Below are 21,766 nucleotides of genomic sequence, written 5' to 3'. Positions count from 1 at the left end.
GAAAAACTGCCAGACCTTAGAGCACCTCGGCCTCCGCAGGGTGGCATGGCGCGAGGGGGCGCTTTGGGAAACACTTGGTGGATTATTCGGTCTGGCCCTGCCTCTACCCCTGGCCACTGCACTGCCTCTTGCAACCTGCCCTGCTGATGCCCTTGACTCCCCCTCTGAAGACCTGTCCTCCTGAGTAAGCGTTGCACACCAGGTGGGGTCAGTCACCTCATCGTCCTGCTGCTCTTCCTCCGAATCCTCTGTGCGCTGCTCCCTGGGACTTACTGCCCTTACTACTACCTCACTGCAAGACAACTGTGTCTGATCGTCATCGTCCTCCTCACCCACAGAAAGTTGTTGAGACAGTTGGCGGAAGTCCCCAGCCTCTTCCCCCGGACCCCGGGAACTTTCGAATGGTTGGGCATCAGTGACGATAAACTCCTCTGGTGGGAGAGGAACCGCTGCTGCCCAATCTAAGCAGGGGCCCGAGAACAGTTCCTGGGAGTGTTCCCGCTCCTGAGCAGGTGTCATTGTAGTGGAGTGAGGAGGCTGGGAGGAAGGAGGAGCAGCAGACAGAGGATTCGGATTGGCAGCAGTGGACGGCGCAGAACTGCGGGTAGACGATAGGTTGCTCGAAGCACTTTCTGCCATCCAGGACAGGACCTGCTCACACTGCTCATTTTCTAATAACCGTCTCCCGCGTGGACCCATTAATTGGGCGATGAATGTGGGGACGCCAGAAACGTGCCTCTCTCCTAATCGCGCAGCAGTCGGCTGCGACACACCTGGATCAGGAGCTTGGCCTGTGCCCACACCCTGACTTGGCCCTCCGCGTCCTCGGCCGCGTCCACGTCCTCTAGGCCTACCCCTACCCCTCAGCATGCTGTATTACCAGTGATTTGATTTCACAGGCAGGAAATAAATTGGCGCAAGACTGCAGGCCAAATATAATTTTTGCCCTTTTTGGAAAACGAAAGGCCCCACTGCCTCTAGTGAATGAATTATCTAAGTTTAATAACTGTGCTGTGTCCCTGCTTATGTGTCACAGAACGTGAGGGTAGCAGAGTTATTAACTGTGGCAGAGCAGGTATTTTTTTTCCCAATTAAGGAAAGCAAATGGCGAACCCAGCAGTAAAGCGTAGCTGGCTGCGTATGATTTAGCAATGTTTTTCACGCAGCTCACACGTCTCCACAGGCGTAAGGACGGACACAGGCTGGACAAATAGATTTGTTTTCAGTTTTTTCCCACCAACAGGCAGCACTGCGTATATTCAATGAACCTGAGAAGTTTAATAACTGTGCTGTGTCCCTGCTTATGTGTCACAGAACGTGAGGGTAGCAGAGTTATTATAACTCTTGGAGAGCAGGTATTTTTTTTCCCAATTAAGGAAAGCAAATGGCGAACCCAGCAGTAAAGCGTAGCTGGCTGCGTATGATTTAGCAATGTTTTTCACGCAGCTCACACGTCTCCACAGGCGTAAGGACGGACACAGGCTGGACAAATAGATTTGTTTTCAGTTTTTTCCCACCAACAGGCAGCACTGCGTATATTCAATGAACCTGAGAAGTTTAATAACTGTGCTGTGTCCCTGCTTATGTGTCACAGAACGTGAGGGTAGCAGAGTTATTATAACTCTTGGAGAGCAGGTATTTTTTTTCCCAATTAAGGAAAGCAAATGGCGAAGCCAGCAGTAAAGCGTAGCTGGCTGCGTATGATTTAGCAATGTTTTTCACGCAGCTCACACGTGTCCACCGCCCGTAAGGACGGACACAGGCTGGACAAATAGATTTGTTTTCAGTTTTTTCCCACCAACAGGCAGCACTGCGTATATTCTATGAATAATAACTGTGTTGTGGCCCTGCCTATACAATTCTTTCCCTGCAGTATCAATGGAGGGTGGAATGCTCTGCAGAGGCGATTTTGAGAAGCCCAAAAAAAATGCAGCACAGCCAACAGCAGCCTGGACAGTACTGCACACGGATAAATATGGCCCTAGAAAGGACCGTTGAGGTTCTTGAAGGCTACACTCACTCCTAACACTCTCCCTGCCTATGCAGCACTTCTGTCCCTAATGCCAGGTGCAACGGTCTGCAGAGGCGATTTTGAGAAAAAAAAAAATCCCACTGCTAACAGCAGCCAACACACAGCTATCAGTGGCCCTAATAAGGACCTTTGGGGGGTCTTGAAGCCTACACTAACTACCAATTCTTTCCCTACAGCAGCTCCGGTATAAACAGCACTGTCCCTCATCTAACTCACACCGCATCTGAGGCGAGCCGCGGGAGGGGCCGACTTTTATATTAGGCGAACACCTGATCTCGCCAGCCACTCACAGCAGGGGGGTGGTATAGGGCTTGAATGTCACAGGGGGAAGTTGTAATGCCTTCCCTGTCTTTCAATTGGCCAGAAAAGCGCGCTAACGTCTCAGGGAAGGAAGTGAAAGTAACCAGAACACCGCATGGTGTTCGTCACGAATAACGAACATCCCGAACACCCTAATATTCGCACGAATATCAAGCTCGGACGAACGCGTTCGCTCATCTCTAGTTAGAAGCGAATTTTCCCCATTTAAGGGGAAAAACATCCTTCCTGGCTCCAATCTGGCAACCAGAATAATCCCCGGGTAACCGATCATTCTGAAGTAATTGGTGACTATAACATGAAATATTGTTACACTCAAGAAAGACGTCTGGGCCCATTCTGTACTCTTCTATCAAGTTCATCATCACCATGTCATCAGGCAGAGAGTTCCATAGTCTTACTGCTCTTACAGTACTTTCTCTTCTCCTAATGACAATAGCATTCTCCCACAAACCATCCTTTCCCACCCCTTGCAGACGGGCTGGAGCACAGGTAATGAGTCTAAAGGCCCTTTTACATGGGCCGATTATTCAGAATCGTTTAGATTCCCGTACAGGGACTGAACAACTGACAATTCAGCAGTCGTTCACTTCTGAAAGACTATCTACTTACTGTGAATGGAGGCAGGTGGGAAAAAAAATTCCCTAGCCCGCTTCACCTCCATTCCGGCAGTGCAGTGAGCGATGCCAGCGATACTCGCTCCTGTGTAGTAGTGCAGGAGCGAGCATCACTGGGATGAGTGTCGAGTATCATTTGCCCAACAGTTGATCCCCTGTAAAGGGACAAAGGCTGGAAGTGGAAGCAAGAATGTTGCAAGAGCTACAAACTCCCACTGGTACTCATGGTGATGTGACCCGGATATCACTGCAGGTTCTTCATCCTTCTAGACACAGAAAGTGCACTGATAATGCAAAGATAACATTGTCAGTGCAGCTTTAGCATTGGTGTTTCTGCTTTGTGTCTGGCACTGGTGGGGACCCTCACTTCATATTTTGAGAAGTGCCAGACTAGAGGATGCCACTAAATGCACTCTCAAAATGGTAGTTAGAGGACTACTAAACAACCGCTATATCATTGAGAAATAAGGGGTTCTGCTGCATTTTAACCCTTTCATTACATTAAAGTTTGTTACAATAGAAGTCTACTGTTATTTAAGAGACTGCTTCAATTACCGGAAGGCTTTGGCATTTCAGTTAAGATTTGTAATCCCTCAAAGATCCCTATCATAGAGCCTGTAGATAAATGCTGACTACCGTAAACAGGCAAAGTGAGAACCCAATATTTAGATGGGAGTTTACACTATTCTAATTGGACACCTGAGCAAAAATCAGTAGTCCCGACCAGGATCCTACTGATCTGCAACGTCGGTTCAGGAAGTATAAACAGCATCCATCTTCTTTAAGAGAAATCACCAGACATTTGCAGAATGAATGGAGGGAAATAGCAGCCGAAGAGTATCAAGTGGTAATAGAAAGTATGCCATGGAGAGAATCCAATGCCATTATAGTGAAAACAGGCCCCACTAAGTATTAAAATATGTAAATAAGTACTACTTTTACTTCTTGCCCAATTACCTTTTGCAGGATAGTATATAGCAGCTCCTTCAACTATTAGGCTGCCTGTCCACAGGCGGGTTTTCATTGTGTTCTTCGCGGCGATATTCCGGCCTTGGGGAACATAGTGAAAGCTCTCCATAGCGCTGCTATGGAGAGCGCTTCCCCCCTGTCCAAGAGCGGAGAATCATTGCGATTCTCCGTTCGGGGATGGCAAATCGCAGCATGCTGCAATTTGCCGTGATTCTCTGCGGTCCTCCGCGGTCAGCCTACCTATTAGATAAGGCTGACAGCGGAGATCCGCCTGCCGGCTCCTGCTCTCGGGCGGCGGAGGTCCGCCTCGGGATACCGCAATGCCCGTGGACAGGCAGCCTTACTGACCAGAGTTCAAGACTGTAGGGGCCCTTTTACATTGAATGATTGTTTGAAGTGTTGTTGGATCATGTGAATTTGAACCATAATCGTTCGATGCAAACACGGCCAACGATTGGGCGAAAGAATTTGTTCACTTCCTGTTAGTCTTTCCTTTTCTGCAGGCATAAAAATCATTCACTTGTTGGTGAGTTGTTGCATGTGAACAGCGATTGACTAGTCGTTCACAGGTGAAGTGAATGTGACTGATTGAACGACTTGCAAAAGTAAGTCCAAATAAAATTGGGAATGACTCATGTGCCTGTATGAACAGCCAGCGAACTCTGTTATCAAACGATTTATCATTCTGTGTAAAAGGAGCCCAACTCCAGAAATGTGTATTCTATAATCACTCACTAACGAGTCAATTATTCAAACTATGTTAAATGGAAGAGTAATTCAGCCAGGCTCCCTCACCATCCTCATTGTCATCACACACGGGGATTTTGCTTGAGTTATTGGCTCCCATCGTCACTTGTGCAAGGCTCACGTCCCGTAGTTACATCCTCATCAGATCCACAGCGCTGATTATCAGTTCTCGAATATCTAGCAGGAAGACCGGAGAGACTTGTCTACTTCATCCTGCAGAAAGAAGCAACACTTATTAGCACACTGGGGATCAGCTGACCAAAGCCAAGATCTGCATGGCACGTGTATGTTCTCCTAACGTTCTCCTGGGTTTTGTATTTCCTCCTACACTCTATAAACAGTGACTGAGTGCATTCATACAGGTGGGAGCGAGTCGTGCCCGAGAATCGCACGAAAATAGAGCATGCTGCGGCTTCTCAACGCTTGTAAATACAGAAATTACAAGTAACGGGTGGCACTTTCATGTGAGTTTAGTGCCGAACAAAATTCACACGATTTTCACCCGTGTAAATGCACCATAAGTGCTTATTTACACAAGCGTATATTGGCAGTTCGGATGGTCGATTTTCCAGTGCGTAAAAATGGCCGGCCAGAAAAGATATATCTGGAAGTATCTTCCGGCTGGAATATGGCGGGTGGTCCCATAGACTCCTATGGGAGCCTATGTGACCAGCCGGAAAAGGGAGGTGGGAGGGGGTTTAGCAGAGGCTCTGCTAAAGTCCCTCCCCCTTCCCTCCCCTTCTCCACCCCTTGCCGACTGCCAGCAAAGGGAGGAGGCGGGATATTAGCACACTAGCTCCCACTCCATTCTGACCCCTCCCATTGCTGGCAGCCAGCAAGGGGATGGAGAGGGGGAGGCAGTTCAGCAGAGCTAAACTCTCTTCCCCCGCCTGACAGTATCCCGGGCTCAGGGTATACTCACTGCACCCGGGATACCGTCTCACCTAACGTAAACTTAAACTGGCGTATAATACCACTATTCAAACTAGCACAGAGCGCCACTGATTGTAGTGCCCTATTACAATGTCATGATTCCTCCCATTGCTCACTAACTGTACGGCACCCAGCATCACTCACTAACAGGTAACCAGCAACCATTAACCCCATGTTGCAACCCGTGCATCACAGTTCCTTCAGGGAGGTAGTCCCCCAGTCTGAACTCATCTGTCATCGGCATTGCCTCTAGTGTGTGCACACTAAAGTCGTTGGACTGATCTCAGGTTTCTAGCAGCTTGCTCCTTCATCTGGGTCCCAGATCATCTACTTCAAGGACAGATTCCCTACAGGAAGGCAGACTCCCTCTCTTTCCATGCGGCTTTTAGTCATGTTCAGCCTCTGGTCATTGAGCCTTTTTGATGTTGCGTGGGGAACAGCTCCACTCTCACTACTCTTTGCCCTGTGGCCACCACCACTCTAGGCCTCTGCTAGCCCACACACTGCTGCTACTTCACATAGACATACCCTAATAGTACAGTGATAAAACCACTTAAACAGAAGAGGATGATTAGGGCTACAGACACGATATTTCTTATTCCTATATTATGGCAATTTGATCCATATAGGCATGTACTATTGTGTGCTGTAATACTGTATGTATCTACTATCTTTCTTTTCTAATACTACCACTTTTGCTTTCTATACCCACTTCTATGCCCCCAGTCCTTGATTTTTAACCCCTTAAACGACACTACCTATTTTGGCTTTCAGGAACAGGAAGCAGCAATTTTTTTTCATTCTTGAAAGAGCCATAACTTGTTTATTATTCCATTGACATAACCGGATGAGGACTTGAGTTTTTGCAGGACCAATTATGTTTTTCAGTGGTGCATTTTTAGGTAACATATTAATTTATTCATTTTTGAAGGGCGGAGGGGTGAACAAGATAAAACAGCAACAAAAAAATTTTTTTTTTACTTTGTTCAATGAAGGTAAAAATATTATTAAACTTGATATGTATGGTTTTGTGTTACTTTTTTGGAATAAAAAACTTTTTGCTAAAATTTTTTGAACTGCCACTTTCCCGAAAACAATGACTTTTCCATCGACGTAACTTTAAGGAATTCTTTCTTTCAGGATAACTTACATTTTTCATTGATTCCATTATAGATTACACACAACTCATTCATTAGGGGTTCTGATGTTTTAAATTTTTGTAAAAGAGGGTGAAAAAAGGTAATTTCACCATCATCTTTTGGTGTTTTTTATATTATAGGCACATGGCATAAATAACAGAGAATCCAGGGAAATCAAATATATTTATATTTTCTTTTATTTTACTATGTTTGCATTCTATGGGGATTTTTAATGTTAATAAAATGAATTTGATTTATTTTTAACCTCCATTAATGCCTAGTGTTGTTTGTCTCCTGATGGAACTTCACTTTGCAATATTGTGAACACTCATATACGTTTGCCAGTCAGTCAATTAGCAAAAGGCAACCTACATTACTAGACCCTGCCTTAGGCAAGACCTTTTAGGTAAATACTAGGGATGAGCGAGTATACTCGCTAAGGCACTACTCGCTCGAGTAATGTGCCTTAGCCGAGTATCTCCCCGCTCGTCCCGAAAGATTCGGGTGCCGCCGCGGGGCAGGGAGCTGCGGGGGAGAGCAGGGAGGAACGGAGGGGAGATCTCTCTCTCCCTCTCTCCCGGCCGCACTGCCCCGCTCCCCGCCGCAACTCACCTGTCAGCCGCGGCGGCCCCTGAATCTTTAGGGACGAGCGGGGAGATACTCGGCTAAGGCACATTACTCGAGCACTGCAACTTATTGTCACTCCGCAATCACATTTTAGGGATGCTGAGGGGGCGACAAGAGTCTCTTTTACTGCCTAACCACTTAGATACCAAATTTAGTATTGACCATGGCATCTAAGAGGTGAAACGGCTGGGATCAGGTTATATTAAAGCTAAAAACATTGATTTACAGGCCCGGAATTGGAGACTCTCCTTTGGTCATGGCACAGAATTTTGCCTTAATAACATCCACCGCTACCCTCTCCCCGGTGATATGGGCACAGCTCCTGTGACAGTGCCATTACCATGATGTAATAGTATATCAGGGGGCATTAACTGCCTCCTGTTTATGATGTACTATTATGTCACAAGTCAGGAATGATGTCATTTGGTGTAAAGTGTAATCTCAGAACTGTACATACAAAGAGAGGTAATGCCTCCCCGTCATTTCGTCTTCCTCTAGATCACCACTGGGAGTAATTTGTAGAACATCATAGCATTGTGTCATCGTCTAACCTTATTAAAGTATGTTGTTATTTTATGAGTATACCTCAGAATAAATTTTCAACATTTATAGCTGTATCAGAGTTTAACATGACTTTTAACACGTTATGATACCTTTCTGTGCCACGGTTTCTTTACACTTTTAATTGCAGTTAATATTTTTTTTTTAATGGGTTCAGATAAGGAAACTTGTCGCAGACATTTATCACAATCAAGTTCAACTTTGCAGTATCTGTATGCCTCATACATACAGCAGCATGGCAATACATGGAATCTGTGTGGTTTCTTATATTACAAGGTGCCCATTCAAATGAATGAGCTACAATGTAAGGCCCAATGTCCACGGATGGATTATCGCTGCAGAATTCGCGGCCAGATGCCCGCCACGAATTCGGCAGCAATGTCCGTCCATAGACATGCCATGTTAAAAGATTCTTCCCTGCCCACGAACGAAAATCAACTGTGATTTTTCGCTCACGGGAGAAGAAAACGCAGCATATCCTATCCTGTGTGGAAAATTGCACAGACTTCTTCCATTGCAGTTAATGGAAGCCGTCTGCCCCGCCGCAAGTCGGCGTGGATCCACGTCATTGCCGATGCGATGGCAGCGTCATGCCCTGCACTGCACATGCGCGCTGACGCGCAGGCCAAGACACTCGCCGCAAATCTGGACAGTTGAGCATAGGGTCTTTGGCTGGCACCATCTCTTATTCCGCTGCGAGGTTTCTCAGTCGGAATCCAACCCTGCCGTGGGCATGAGGCCTTGGACGTAGTCATGGCAAGTAATCAAGAGTTGGAGCTGCTCTTTCCAGTGGCTCTTTGCATTGCCTATTAGACACATACAGAGCCCATATAAAAAGGTGCAATATACAACCCCAATTCCAAAAAAGCTGAGACACTGTGTAAAATATAAATAAATGTTAAGAAAAAAAAGAATGCAGCGATTTGGACATCTCATAACCATATTTATTCACAATATAGCACATATTAGAAGGTGAAAATGAGACATTTTTCCATTTAACAAAATAAACTCATTTAGAAAATAATTAGCAGCAACACATCTCACAAAAGTTGGGGCAGGGCCATGTCTACCATTTTTACAACAGTCAGTAAACATCTGACGAATTGCTGAAGTTTATGGACAGGAATGTTGTTCCATTCTTGTGTGATGTAGGATTCTAGCTGCTCAACAGTCCTGGATCTTCTCTGCATTTTTCACTTCATAATGCACCAAATGTTTTCTATTGGTGTAAGGTCTGGACTGCAGGCAGCCGGTTCAGTACCCGGACTCTTCATCTGTGAGGCCATGCTGTTGTGATGGAGGCAGTATGTGGGTTAGAATTGTCTTGGTGGAATATGCAAAGAGATGTCTGGATGGGAGCAAATGTTCTTCTAAACCCTCTGTATGTTGCTCAGCATTAATAGTGCCTTTCATGATATGTAAGCTGTACATGCCATAGGCACTAAAGCAACCTCATACGATCAGAGATGCAGGCTATGAACTGTGTACTGATCAGAAGCTGGATGCTCCATTTCCTTTTGAGAACACACAGGACACAGCATTTGTGGTTTCCATTGAGAATTTCACATTTTGATTCATCTGACCACACAACAGTTATCAATTTTGTCTCAGTCCATTTCAAATGATGCTCGGCCCAGAGAAGATGCTGCTGTTTCTGGATTGTGCTAATATATAACTTCTTTGCATGATACAACTTTAACTTGTATTTGTGGATTGCACAGCAAACAGTGTTCACAGACTATGATTTCTGGAAGTATTCCTGAGCCCATGCAGTGATGTGCATTACAGTGTCATGCCTGTTTTTAATGCAATGATGCCTGAGGGCCTGTAAAGCTCACACATACAATATTGACCGTTGGCCTTCTCCAGATTTTCTGAATCTTTTGATAATAATATATATGTAGATGGCGGGATATTCAAAGTCTTCATAATTTTACGTTGAACATTTTTCTGCAATTGTTCCACAATATTTAGGTGCAGTTTTTCACAGATTGTTGAACTTCTGACTATCTTTGCTTCTGAGATACTTGGCCAATATAACTCTAGTCTACCATCAAGATTGGAGGTGCAGCTCTGCTTCCTTGCTTATTATTTTGGTGCTCCTCACCACAATCTCCTCTACTTTAGCCAGCCTAGAAAAGACTTCCTATTTAGGCAGGCATAGATAACTAGGCGCTGTACGGATTGACCATCAGGAGCTCCTCTAGCTAAATCTCATAGGGGTTTTTTGCTCCACTAATCCAGGGCATTTTTCCCTGGTTGCTATTAAGGGATCTAATTTTTGATAGCTCTATCCTCCATTTTGGATGGGCTACCAGTATAATCTCCTCTGGGATACTTGTCCTCTTTTATTGAGGAATTTATCCTGGTGTTTTTGGTGAGAGACACAGTCCTAACATCCTATGGTATTGACCTAGGTTTTATTAGGGACCTAAAATCTCAAGTGAAGTGAGTTGCTTTTCCTGACCTCTATTTCAAAGGATCAGGTGAAACTCTGTGAGAAACTAACTCTATTGCGCAAGACGGTGACACTATACTGAAAGATAGCACCAAGATTATGAACATTTGTTTACTATGGTTTCTGAGGACCGGTTACCCGGCAGAAATGCATTGAGCCACCTTTTTGATAGATCTAGCATTGAGTGCCTTTAGGAAGAAGGAACGCCGTAAAAGGTGTTCTCTCTACTTTTCTCACAATTTAGCAATTGATACCGAATCTGGTTTCGGGATAACAGTATTCCGACTAGGGTCTATGAATATTAAGTAATAGAGATGAGCGAGTATACTCGCTAAGGGCAATTGCTCGAGCGAGCATTGCCCTTAGCAAGTACCTGCCTGCTCGAGACGAAAGGGGGAGCAGTGAGTAGCGGCAGTCAGCAGGTGGGAGCGGGGGGGGGGGGGAGAGGGAGAGAGAGATCTCCCCTCCGTTCCTCCCCGCTCTCCCCCGCAGCTCCCTGCCCGCCGTCGACACCCGAACCTTTTGTCTCGAGCGGGCAGGTACTCGCTAAGGGCAATGCTCCCTCGAGCAATTGCCTTTAGCAAGTATACTCACTCATCACTATTAAGTACCCTTTTTTCCCGTCCAGACAAATCTCAAAAGCTAATATTTGCATCTGGGCATACCTCTTTGGTATTTGAGGGAAGCTACTTATTTTGCCTCATAATTGCTATTATCTCTGTACTACTGGGATTCCAGATACGAAAAATTATTTTCTTATGTTTTTGTTTGTCTCTTTAAGCCTGTCTCATTTAGGATAACAAATAAAAGTTACGTTTTAAGGAATTGTACAGTGAAGATAGATCTACTTTATTCGACTCCTCTGCCGCAGTGAAAGAATAGTTCATCTGAGATACTCGGCCTCTCTAACATGCTCTTTCTATACACCGTCATGGGACTCAGTAAAAAAATTGACCCTCCTGCTGTTTTTTCATAAGTACCACTTACTTTTACAGCTTCTTGTTACCCCTGTCCCAACTCTTGTAAGATTTTTTGTTGCCGTTAATTTCAAAATGAGGGAGTTTTTTTGTTTTTTTTATATTAATGAAATGGAAAAATGTCTCACTTTCCCCTTCTTATATTTTCTCTGTTCTAGTGTGAAAAAATATAGTTATACAAGATCTCCAAATCATTGCATTCTTTTTTCTTATTTACCTTTTACACAGCATTCCAACTTTTTTGGAATTGGGGTTGTACTATATAAATACAATATGAAATACATAAACTGTGATACTATATGTCGACAGAAAATTTTCCATATTTTTTCATATTTTTTTAGTATTCTGGGGACATTTTTATTTAAACAAATAGTCTTCTGACATGTTTCTAGAACTCGCTCCATAAGAAAACACACATGTGGTACTACAGTATATGCTAAATATCACCAATATCTATCCATGCATGTTATTTCAATTCAAATTATTGGGAAAATGCTAAATTCAATGAGGCATCAAGATCATAATTTTATAGCAACACAGAATGTTGTGTGTGAATGGGAAGTCATATTTTAATATTTTCCAGTAATGAAACAAAAAAACTAAAAGTAATTCCCCAAAATTCCCTGTGTGGCTTTGGTCTGTGTGTCTGTGGCCCAAAATCAAGTAATAGTATAAATGACTATAAGAGGAACCAATCCTAGGATGAAGTCTTCAGTCCAATGATTTGCAGTTCAGTTCTGCTGAATTAATAGACTGCACACATTTTACAAGGCCATATAATCATCTGGTTTACATCTTTACTATTTCAGCTGATGGATTCTGATCTGTGTGCACTGACAAAACACTCTGTCTAGACTTGTGATATTTAATGAAGCACCAAACTGCTATTAACACTATCCTGCTGGATACATTTTAAAGAAACCAAATCTAGTAGAACCGGCAGCATAACATGACTATGTGATGTACTAATAATCACCTATGAATTAGTATCAACCAGTTAGTTAGGTTACTTTAACACTGCCCAATACAGGCACAGCCAGAAATCATTGCATGTTGCATATAGTGCTGTACTGATCTACCAAAGAATGCCAAGCAGAGTACCTGAGATGCCGAAGTACTAAGTCGCAGGGAGTCTGCTCATTGAAATTCATGGGCTGTGCAATGGCTCTGCCTGGTGCATGAGACCAAAAGCAACTAATACTGCAAGCCGGATGTAAAAGAATGAGAAGCAGAAATAATCTCAATTTATTTCCTAAGCATAATGTTATTTGAACTTCTCAGAATTTCCTACTAAATAGTGGAAAGGAGGGCATTTGCCTTCATCTTTGACACTTTATATTAGTTTATGGCTTGTGCTTGAGTTATAATTCATTATACGCTGTGCAAGCTACAAAGTTTACAATGTTTACCTACAATGTAATAATATTTTCATCATGTAGACATGTAGCAGTTTGTACTTGACACAAAATATCACACTGCACTTACTGCATTTGCTTCCCTCAGATGTGGACTACACAAGGTTCTTCTAGTGCAACTGTTGCAGGACAATTGCCAATGATAGGAATATATGAACATTGATTTTGTGAAACCGAAATGCTAATTGTTCTCAACAATATGCCAAGAATATATACAAATGATGAAATTAATTGTCCAGGAATTGCATGAATTTGCTTAATACAAATGAAGCCCTAGCATTGTGATGATGGGCAAACAATATTGTTCTACAGAGTTCATCTGTTTGAGATCTGCATTAGTAATAAAGCAGAGTGATATATAGAGAAATTACATTCAAACACATGCATTTCTGGAAGCAGCATAAAATAATCTTCCTCTGATGCTGGTTGATACATTCAGTTAATTGTGCAATAGAGAAAACTAGAATAACATTTTTGCTATATGAAACATACAAATCAGACATTCACTTCTCATTATACTGTAAAAGGTGAGCAATAAAAATAAATCATTTTCCAATAGAAATGGGATTATAAATAGTACCAAAACTATTATTAATAACACTACTAGTGATAATAATAAGATATAGGCACTTAGTTAAGTCAGGGGCAATAGTAGTAATAGTAAGAACTCACACACAGTGCAGCTGCCTTACCTTGCTTCATAGTGAGAATAAAGGAGAATTTGTGGTTGGAAGACAGGTGACTCATGAGAAGATGCTGGAGGAGGTAACAGAGGGACACTGGATGCCAGTCATACAGGCTGCTCCTTCTCATCAGCACAAGTTCACTACAAAGGGAAGTCCCTGGGAGGTTTCTCTGCTTACTGCTGACTGAAGCCTTTGTTGCCCCCTAGAGGAAAGTGCTAAGATAGCCATTATAGAATAAAACTTGGTAAAGTTTTAGCAAATGAAGACGGTACTAAAAGCTGTGCTGATAATATGCCTATTCAGTGAATCATCAAAGCGGTGATTTCCAAAGTGATTTAAATCCAACAAATGACATTTTTTGCAAAGATTTTCTGTGCTGTGGCTTTAGACACTTTAGAATAAAACATGATCTTTTAATAAATGTCTTGAAAGTATTTGAGTGATTGTAGCTTTACCATATTGCTATTGATACAGTAGGCATCCTGAAAAATAACCACCATTGCCTCAATCACCTCTCCATAAAACTTTTAGAAATGGTCAAGGTAGGCAAAATGGGAGAGGTTCCCGGTCTGTGGTGGGCTCAGAAGATCGTTGCTTCTCATAGGACCACCTCCGGGTTAGTGGTTGGTTGTTCAGGCAGATGTTGTACATAACATCCTACCTGCTCTTCCGGTCTTCGGTGGGGTTGGGCTGTATGCGTTGACTAGTGAGCCTGATGATTAAAAAAATCATTGGAATGCTGCATCACTCAACATTTATTCTAGTAATAGGTAATATGACAATTTTAGCCAGATGTTGTCGAAGAAGTGCGCAGGAATTGACTTTAGCATCACGTAGAGGATGATATCTTCGTGCCTTCCACGTCAGAGCATGCAGAAATAGTTTTTTTATGCCCTAAACTGTGGATTACAAATGCAACTTTTATTGGGAAAATGGTGGTTAAAATACCTTATGTGTTCCAAGGGACTGTGTGGTCTTACTGGGCGATTTGGCCATACTAGATGGCAGCGAATTGTAGGAAAATTCAAGAGGCGCCATAGTGTTGCAAGATGGCACCGGCTCATCTTTATCACTTGTAAGAGACCCGCAAAACTTTGGCGCCAAGGAAAAAGCCCACCACAGGTGAGGAAAAAGTAGGGGGGCATGACTTCCACCCTAAAGTAGATGGTGAGAGTTTACTCGAGTGCCCTCTGGGCAGAATCTACGCAGAGTGCCGTAGGAGCGGGTGAAAGAGAGAAGGAAGCAGGGAGCAAGTGAGAAGGACTAAGAGAGGCTGTGGGACATCACCAAGCTGCGCAATGCCTAAAAGAGGCGTGCCTGCTGGCTATCCGCCACTGGAGCCCTGCAGGCCTTTTGGGGATGGGAAAGAGGTGTTGGAGCTGATGTCTATAGTGAAGCTGGTGTCTGCTCATCCCATTGTGGAGGTCCCTGCCAAGGAGGAAGTGTGTGCTGCTGCAGTTACTGTTCCTATTATGCCCCAGCTCTGAAGGAAGAAGCCAGAAGTGACCCGTCTGCTGACAGAGGGGACATAGGAGCTCCTGCCTTTGCGTAAGCCTCTTTTGAGATCTCTGCGGCCACCCAAAATCCCGTCCTTGGCTGACACTACAACCAACCCCGCCAGTAAGAGGTGATATTTTTGGCTCCAATTACAGAGGGACCCGCTGAGGATCAGCCATCAGTATGCAGGGGTAAGTGGGCCCAGCCCTGTCCTACATAGTTTGATACCGTCCCCAGTCGGGACAGTTGCCCCCATTAAAGAAAAGCCCTCATTTGTAGAATCCGCCATTGGGTCCTTCACCCTAACCAGACCTGTTCTTTCAAAGTATCCACCATGGATCCTTATCCACCGTGATAAGACACAGAGGGCCTTCGTTATATTCCCAAACATTTCTGGCCCTATGTGGTTGGGTATTCTGACCATAATTTTTCTTATGGTTTTTTAACCTTCTGTGAACACTGTCCCTGAGGAAGGAGACTTAAGTGGTGAAGACTTTTGTTGCTGGAGCCCTTCCTTATGTTCCTCAATAGGGATTAGTTCTTTTGGGAGCAATGCAATGCACACAAGTTTCACTACTGAGGAGGAAGAAGAGCACAAAGTTCCCTGGGTTCATCTCAGTAGAAGGGCTTATTAATACATTATTTCCCTTTTTCCAATGATTCTAAAGACTCATTACAGCGTTGAGACTTTTGATTACATCACTGATGTTTGTTTGTGTGTTGCAATCATGGACTTCCATTTAGGTTGAGCACTTAGTTATTTGAAAGAAAAGACTTTTAATGGACTCCCGTGTCATGTGAACTACCTTTTCATTTGTTTGCCTGGGATGGGAACACCATTTATCCTTGTTGGTTTTCCAGGGTGATTCCTTTCACCAGCAAACATTACTGTCCACCGCTGCAGAGACATTGGTTCTATTTTGTTATGAACAGTAATCAGAAAATTGATTTTTTTTCAGGATGATCATTTTGAGTCAAAGTATATGTGAAGATGCATTGAAAGTCATATTTATATTAAAAATGTCCTGAGATGTTTAGGTTTATAAAATTGTTTAAAACTGATTTAAAGAGAATGTACAGGAGGTGAAGTACAGTGATATCCTTATGGTGAAATGTATGCAATTAATTGTAAAAGAGTGTACAGGATGTGTGTCAGTAGCTGATGAACCAGTTCCTAAATTTTTTTTCCAGTGTCTGCTTGTGCACTTCTTGGTGTACATCCCCATTTTCTTTTTGTGTTTTTATTTATTTAGTTCTATCTGGACGTTCGTAGGCTATATGGGCCGTCTGCCAAGTCGAGGGAGGAGGAGGTGAAGTTCATGTCACTCCTACCCAATACCCTAGCAAGACACCCATTTCTTTCTGTGTGTCAGTATCAGTGTGTTTCATTATTTCAGGCTTCGGGGAGAATAATTTTGTAAGGGCCCCATAGCATATGCTGATGCATCCCTGGTTCCACCTGACTCAGCAGTGATTTCAAAAAGGTACTGGCAAGTCCTAAAAATTCTGCATGCTATCATAATTAAACTTCTATCTCTAGAAATGGGAAGCTGAATGTCAAATGGCAACCAGAGAGTTAAAATATGCCCTCACCAGTCTTGTCTAGAGATTATTTTCCCTCAATACTCGAATCTGGAAAAGCCATCTTTAATGGAGGTTGTTAGAGGATGTTTTATGGGTAAGTTCACTGAGGGATTCTCATCTCTGCTATAATCTCTGATTTATGGAGAGCGCCGGGATCAGCTTTCTTTAAGTAGGGGGGGACTGTAGTGTCCCAGAGTAGGGACCCTCCAGCACTTTAAAGGGGTTGTCCCGCGAAAGCAAGTGGGGTTATACACTTCTGTATGGCCATATTAATGCACTTTGTAATGTACATTGTGCATTAATTATGAGCCATACAGAAGTTATCAGAAGTTATTCACTTACCTGTTCCGTTGCTAGCGTCCTCGTCTCCATGGTGCCGTCTAATTTTCAGCGTCTAATCGCCGGATTAGACACGCTTGCGCAGTCCTGTCTTCTTCTTTTCTGAATGGGGCCGCTCGTGCCGGAGAGCGGCTCCTTGTAGCTCCGCCCCATCACCTGCCGATTCCAGCCAATCAGGGGGCTGGAATCGGCAATGGACCGCACAGAAGACCTGCGGTCCACCAAGGGAGAAGATCCCGGCGGCCATCTTCACCAGGTAAGTAAGAAGTCACCGGAGCGCGGGGATTCAGGTAAGCACTGTGCGGTTTTCTTTTTTAACCCCTGCATCGGGTTTGTCTTGCGCCGAACGGGGGGGGCTATTGAAAAAAAAAAAAAACGTTTCGGCGCGGGACAACCCCTTTAATATCTACCTTCTGTGGTGTGTATGTGTTTGTACTGTTAAATGGGGTAGACTGTGTATTGTTATGTGTATTGCCTTGTCTGGGTAAGTTCATTTGTCTGGTGTTTGTGTAACCTAATATTGAGTGACTGTGCAGAATTCACCCTAACCTTGCATATCTTGTCAGTAATTTTAAGCAACCCCGGGATTGGCTGAGCAAATCACCCTTTAGTTGTATATATAACTGTAGAGGCTAGTTTTTGAGGTAGCAGTTGGTAAGGTAGTGGTTAGTGAGTGAGGTGGTTGGCAGTAAAATAGAGCAGAGTGAGGAGGCTGAAAGTGGAGCTTAAGCCAGTCAGACTTAGTCAGGCCTAATGGATTGGTCAAGTGCAGTGCAGGAGGCCGGAATGGAAGGAGTCTCTTTTATCCCTGATAGAGAGAGGAAGTCTAGACAGGGCAGAGCCTTCGGGAACCAAGAGGAAAGAGGCCATTATCAAGCGTTTGATTGTATTGTGTGATGATTGTAGAGCTGTGGAGTGTGCTGGATTGGCCAGGTAGATGATTTGGGCTTTCGCTTTGCATGCGTGCAGAAGTCTGGGAAAGCTGGATATAAGTCAGCCAGTGTTCTAAAGACTTTAAGCTTGCAATCTCAGCCATATTGGGTACAGACTAGGTGGATTGCTGTAGCGTTGTGGCAGAAGGTGATGGCTGCTTGTCTGGTTGACGGCAGAGTCCCGGAAAGTTGGGTACCATCCCCCGGGTTAAAAGGGCCTAGGCTAGATTATACTCCCGGGTATATTATGGCCTAGGCCAATTCATACTCCCTAAGGCCGGATTATACCCCCAAGATAACAGTAGTGTTGAGTAATATACACAAGAATTACTTAATGTTTTAACATTTTATTTTGGGTTCAGCTTTGTCAGGAAAGTTAAGTGAAAAAACTAACTGACTTAAAACCATAAACACATAGACTTTTATTACTTCAACCAGAAAAACTTCAATCAGTAAAAATATTGGACTTACACAAAGATGAAAAATTCCTCCTGCAATGGAGTGGAGTGTTGGCCTGGAATCAGTAGTTCCCTTTGTTCTTATATGTATGCTATGGTTGTCCAAGGCCCCTTGTGTATCCATAGTACACAACTTTACCAAACAGAAGGCCAAGATTGGTGCTAAGATACTTCCTTCCTGAACTTGATGATGGGTTGAAAGTCTTGGTGGTCTGCTTGTGTTTCTGTGAGATGTAGACATCATCATTGTCTGGTTCTTCACGTGATCTTTTGAGTGTCTTTTGCTTTGGACAGTCATTGGCAGTGTCACTGGGACATTCATCAGGGGACTGGGGTGGTAGAAAAGCCTCTTTATCCTGGTAAATCTTAAGGTTGCTGGCATGTAAGGTGTTGCTCAATATCTTCTCAGTCTTATTGTTCTTAAGATTTACTCGTCCCTTGGTCAAGGATCCCACAACTACGTAGGGTCCAATCCAGCGTGGTTCCATCTTTGAACCTATGCGATGAATACAGCACTGATTCTTGAGATAAACGATGGAGCCAGCAATGATTTCTTTGTTGCTGTTGTGTTGGCAATCAAAGGCACGCTTCTGGTGTTCCTGGGCAGAGTGGATGTTGGTACTGACAGTTAACCATAGCTTTTTATGAATAGTTGTCAGTGTATCCTGCATATCAGGGTTGGCATCATCTGAAAAGGGTATGGGGTCCACAGTGTCAGCTTCTGAGGATTTCAGGTTCATAGGAAGCTTGGCCTTCCGTCCATACATGACTTCAAATGGAGTGTACTTGGTTGAGGCATGCACAGATGTGTGATAGGCAAACAGAACACCAAGGATGGACTGGTCTCAGTTGTTTCTTTGGGCATTGACAAGCTTACTAAGAGATTCTTTAAGAGTTTGATTATCACATTCCCGCTGACTATTTGTTTGTGGGTGGTAGGCAGATGAAATGCGGTGATCTGTTTGAAAATGCTCCGTCAGGTTGTCGATGATTGAGTTCACAAACTCTCGATTCCGGTCGCTAATCAGAGTGTCCATACAGCCAAGGCAGCAAATAACTGAGTACCAAAAATTTGCTACCGACTTGGCACTTTTATCTGGAAGAGCTGTTGCTTCAGTCCAAGAGCTAACTTCGTTCTGCAAATGACCGGCTATGCTATGAGGGGTATATTCTGGTTTGGAGGGGTACAGTCTGGCCTAGGCTATTTTACACCCCCGGGTATAGTTTGGCCTAGGCCATAATATAACCAGGGTATAATCTAGCCTTAACCCTGGGTATATTCCGGACTGGGGGTTAGTTTTGTCTATTATACCGGGAATAGACCTGTCCTCCATCTCTCTCTCTCCATATTCCCAGAGGGATAACCAACTCCTGGTTTTCTGATGTGGCAGAACCAACTCTGAACTTGAGGAGTCACAGAATCAAACACATCACTCACTGCAGCTGTATTGTCTCCTCCTGTGCAGCACCTTGAAGCAGCCCGGGCCTCAAGCTGCCTAAAGCAACATACACTCAATTTAGCGATTTACTACATTTGCATGTAAGATGCAAAATCTTAAACAAAATGTTGCATAAGAAGACTAAGACATTGCCTGCAACCACTCTTCTACACATAAATCAATATTTTATTCTAGGCAGAAATAAAGTTCATTAATTGTCTTTGTTTGTCATTAAAGGGGTTTTTGACAAGGATCATCAATAACCTATTCTCAGGATATTAGCAATAGTTGATCAGAGGGGGTCTGATGCTTGGGAACTCCGCCGATCAGCTGATTGAAGTGACAGCAGCACTTGGTTGAACACTACTCTCATTTCAGTCCATACCAGGCGCAGCATCATACATCGTATAGTGGCTGTATCTGGTACTACAACTCAATCTGATTCACTTGAATGGGACTGACCTGCTGTTGGGCCATGTGAGCAATGTATGTGATATCACATGCCTGAGTAGAGGCCAAAGCGCTCACCTGAGTGCTGCAGTCTCTTTAGTCAGCTGATCATAGGGATCCCAAGCAGCGGACCTCCACTGATCAACTATTGATGATCTATCCTGAGAATATCAGTAATTTACTCTTGGAAAACATCTTTAATACTTCAATTAACATACAGAAAACGTAGAAACTCTTTCCTAAGTATTGAGAAAAATGTTTTTTTGACAAAAAAAAAGCCCCATGAGGATGAACATTATACAACGTATGATAGAATACAGTTGCGATTCACATTAGACATACAATAAAAAAAAATATTACAAATAGAAGTCTGTTTGAGTCCAGCGTCTCTTCTGCACTCTAAAAGCAGAAGTGGAAATCTGGAACAAATACATTTGAGAGAAACCATAATATTTTCTATCCTCCATTGTGTCTTGCAACCTACAAGTCCGTTTCCAATGGCTATTTACCAAGGTCTCATGAAAAACGTTCTGCCTTTAAAGAGACGTCACTGTACTTGTTGATACATATGAATTATAATAAATTATAGATATTTACGAGTGAGGCGTCTTCTAGCCTAGTTTCAAATGTCTTTGTATAAATATTTCTTCTGATTATCTAATATATCAGATGACTTCCTATTACATTTAATGCTGTGTGTGATTTGTAAGCTTTCTCAAACTCAGGCATTAACTCTTTGAATTTGGCCACCTGAAAACATACCAACTAGTGAATATTGCGCTAACATTCGTGATAAAAACCATGCAACACAAATAATAGTCCCATGGTCTCACTACTTTCTTGCAATATGTGTAAGAGGAGAATGGATTTATAAGGACCATATAGTGTAAAAAGTCTCTGGGGATCCACTATGAGGGGAGTCCAATGCACACAGCACCCCCCTATGTAAAGATGGAGATGGTATCATTCATCTAATTAACCCATGGCAGAGTCTGTTGTGTAATAGTTTTGAGATGAAGAATATTGTTGAGTATCTAGCAATCCTAGTATACACAATATCAGGTAAATGTCTGAGGAGTCTAGGTGACACAAAATGTCTACCGTTTTGTCTTCTTGTAGAGTCACAAGGTAGTTTGTTACATGGTGCAGATTTGGAGGACTTGGCATGTCTTTGAATTTGTCTAACTCTATGAAGCAGCATATTAACGTGTACTATCCATATCACTGGGATGCCCGGAAAAAAAAGTATAACATATTAAATCTTGGATGAGTATTAAATTTGCAGAAGGTGGAACGTTCACAACTATCAAAGTAAGAGGACGGAACATTATAAGACAATGTAGAAGAACATACCCACCCTGTGAATTTGTTTCGAGTTCTTGGAGACAGGAATGTACCAATTTTAACGATCAATATAGACACCCCAAGGGAATTATTGTTAAATGTGGAGTGATAGTTCAGCCAATCCAAGGTTTACAGGGTGTAATGTCTACAAGTTTTTTCCAGTGAGGTAATGATAGAAATAACTCAGAAAGCCCCATTAAGTACAATGGCCAGAGAGGAAAACCCGGCAAGTTGTTGTCCAATA

At 43.2% G+C, this 21,766-nt stretch overlaps 1 protein-coding gene across 1 annotated transcript in view; it reads right to left on the bottom strand.

Annotated features, from left to right (window-relative positions):
• Nucleotides 1-13,526, bottom strand: part of STK32A (serine/threonine kinase 32A) — a 156,736-nt gene extending 143,210 nt beyond the window's left edge. The window contains exons 1-2 of the mRNA XM_066589824.1: nucleotides 13,486-13,526; nucleotides 4,732-4,896 (exon numbers count right to left, since the gene is read on the bottom strand). Coding sequence (XP_066445921.1) covers nucleotides 4,732-4,783 — 52 coding nt within the window. The 5' untranslated portion in view covers nucleotides 4,784-4,896; nucleotides 13,486-13,526. The remainder of the gene's footprint in view (nucleotides 1-4,731; nucleotides 4,897-13,485) is intronic.
• Between the last annotated feature and the right edge of the window lie 8,240 nt (nucleotides 13,527-21,766).

The sequence above is a fragment of the Eleutherodactylus coqui genome, chromosome 2 (genome assembly GCF_035609145.1).
Source record: "Eleutherodactylus coqui strain aEleCoq1 chromosome 2, aEleCoq1.hap1, whole genome shotgun sequence".
Taxonomy (NCBI): Eukaryota; Metazoa; Chordata; class Amphibia; order Anura; family Eleutherodactylidae; genus Eleutherodactylus; species Eleutherodactylus coqui.
Note: the sequence above shows the minus strand (reverse complement) of the source record. Positions and strands in the feature narration are given on the sequence as shown.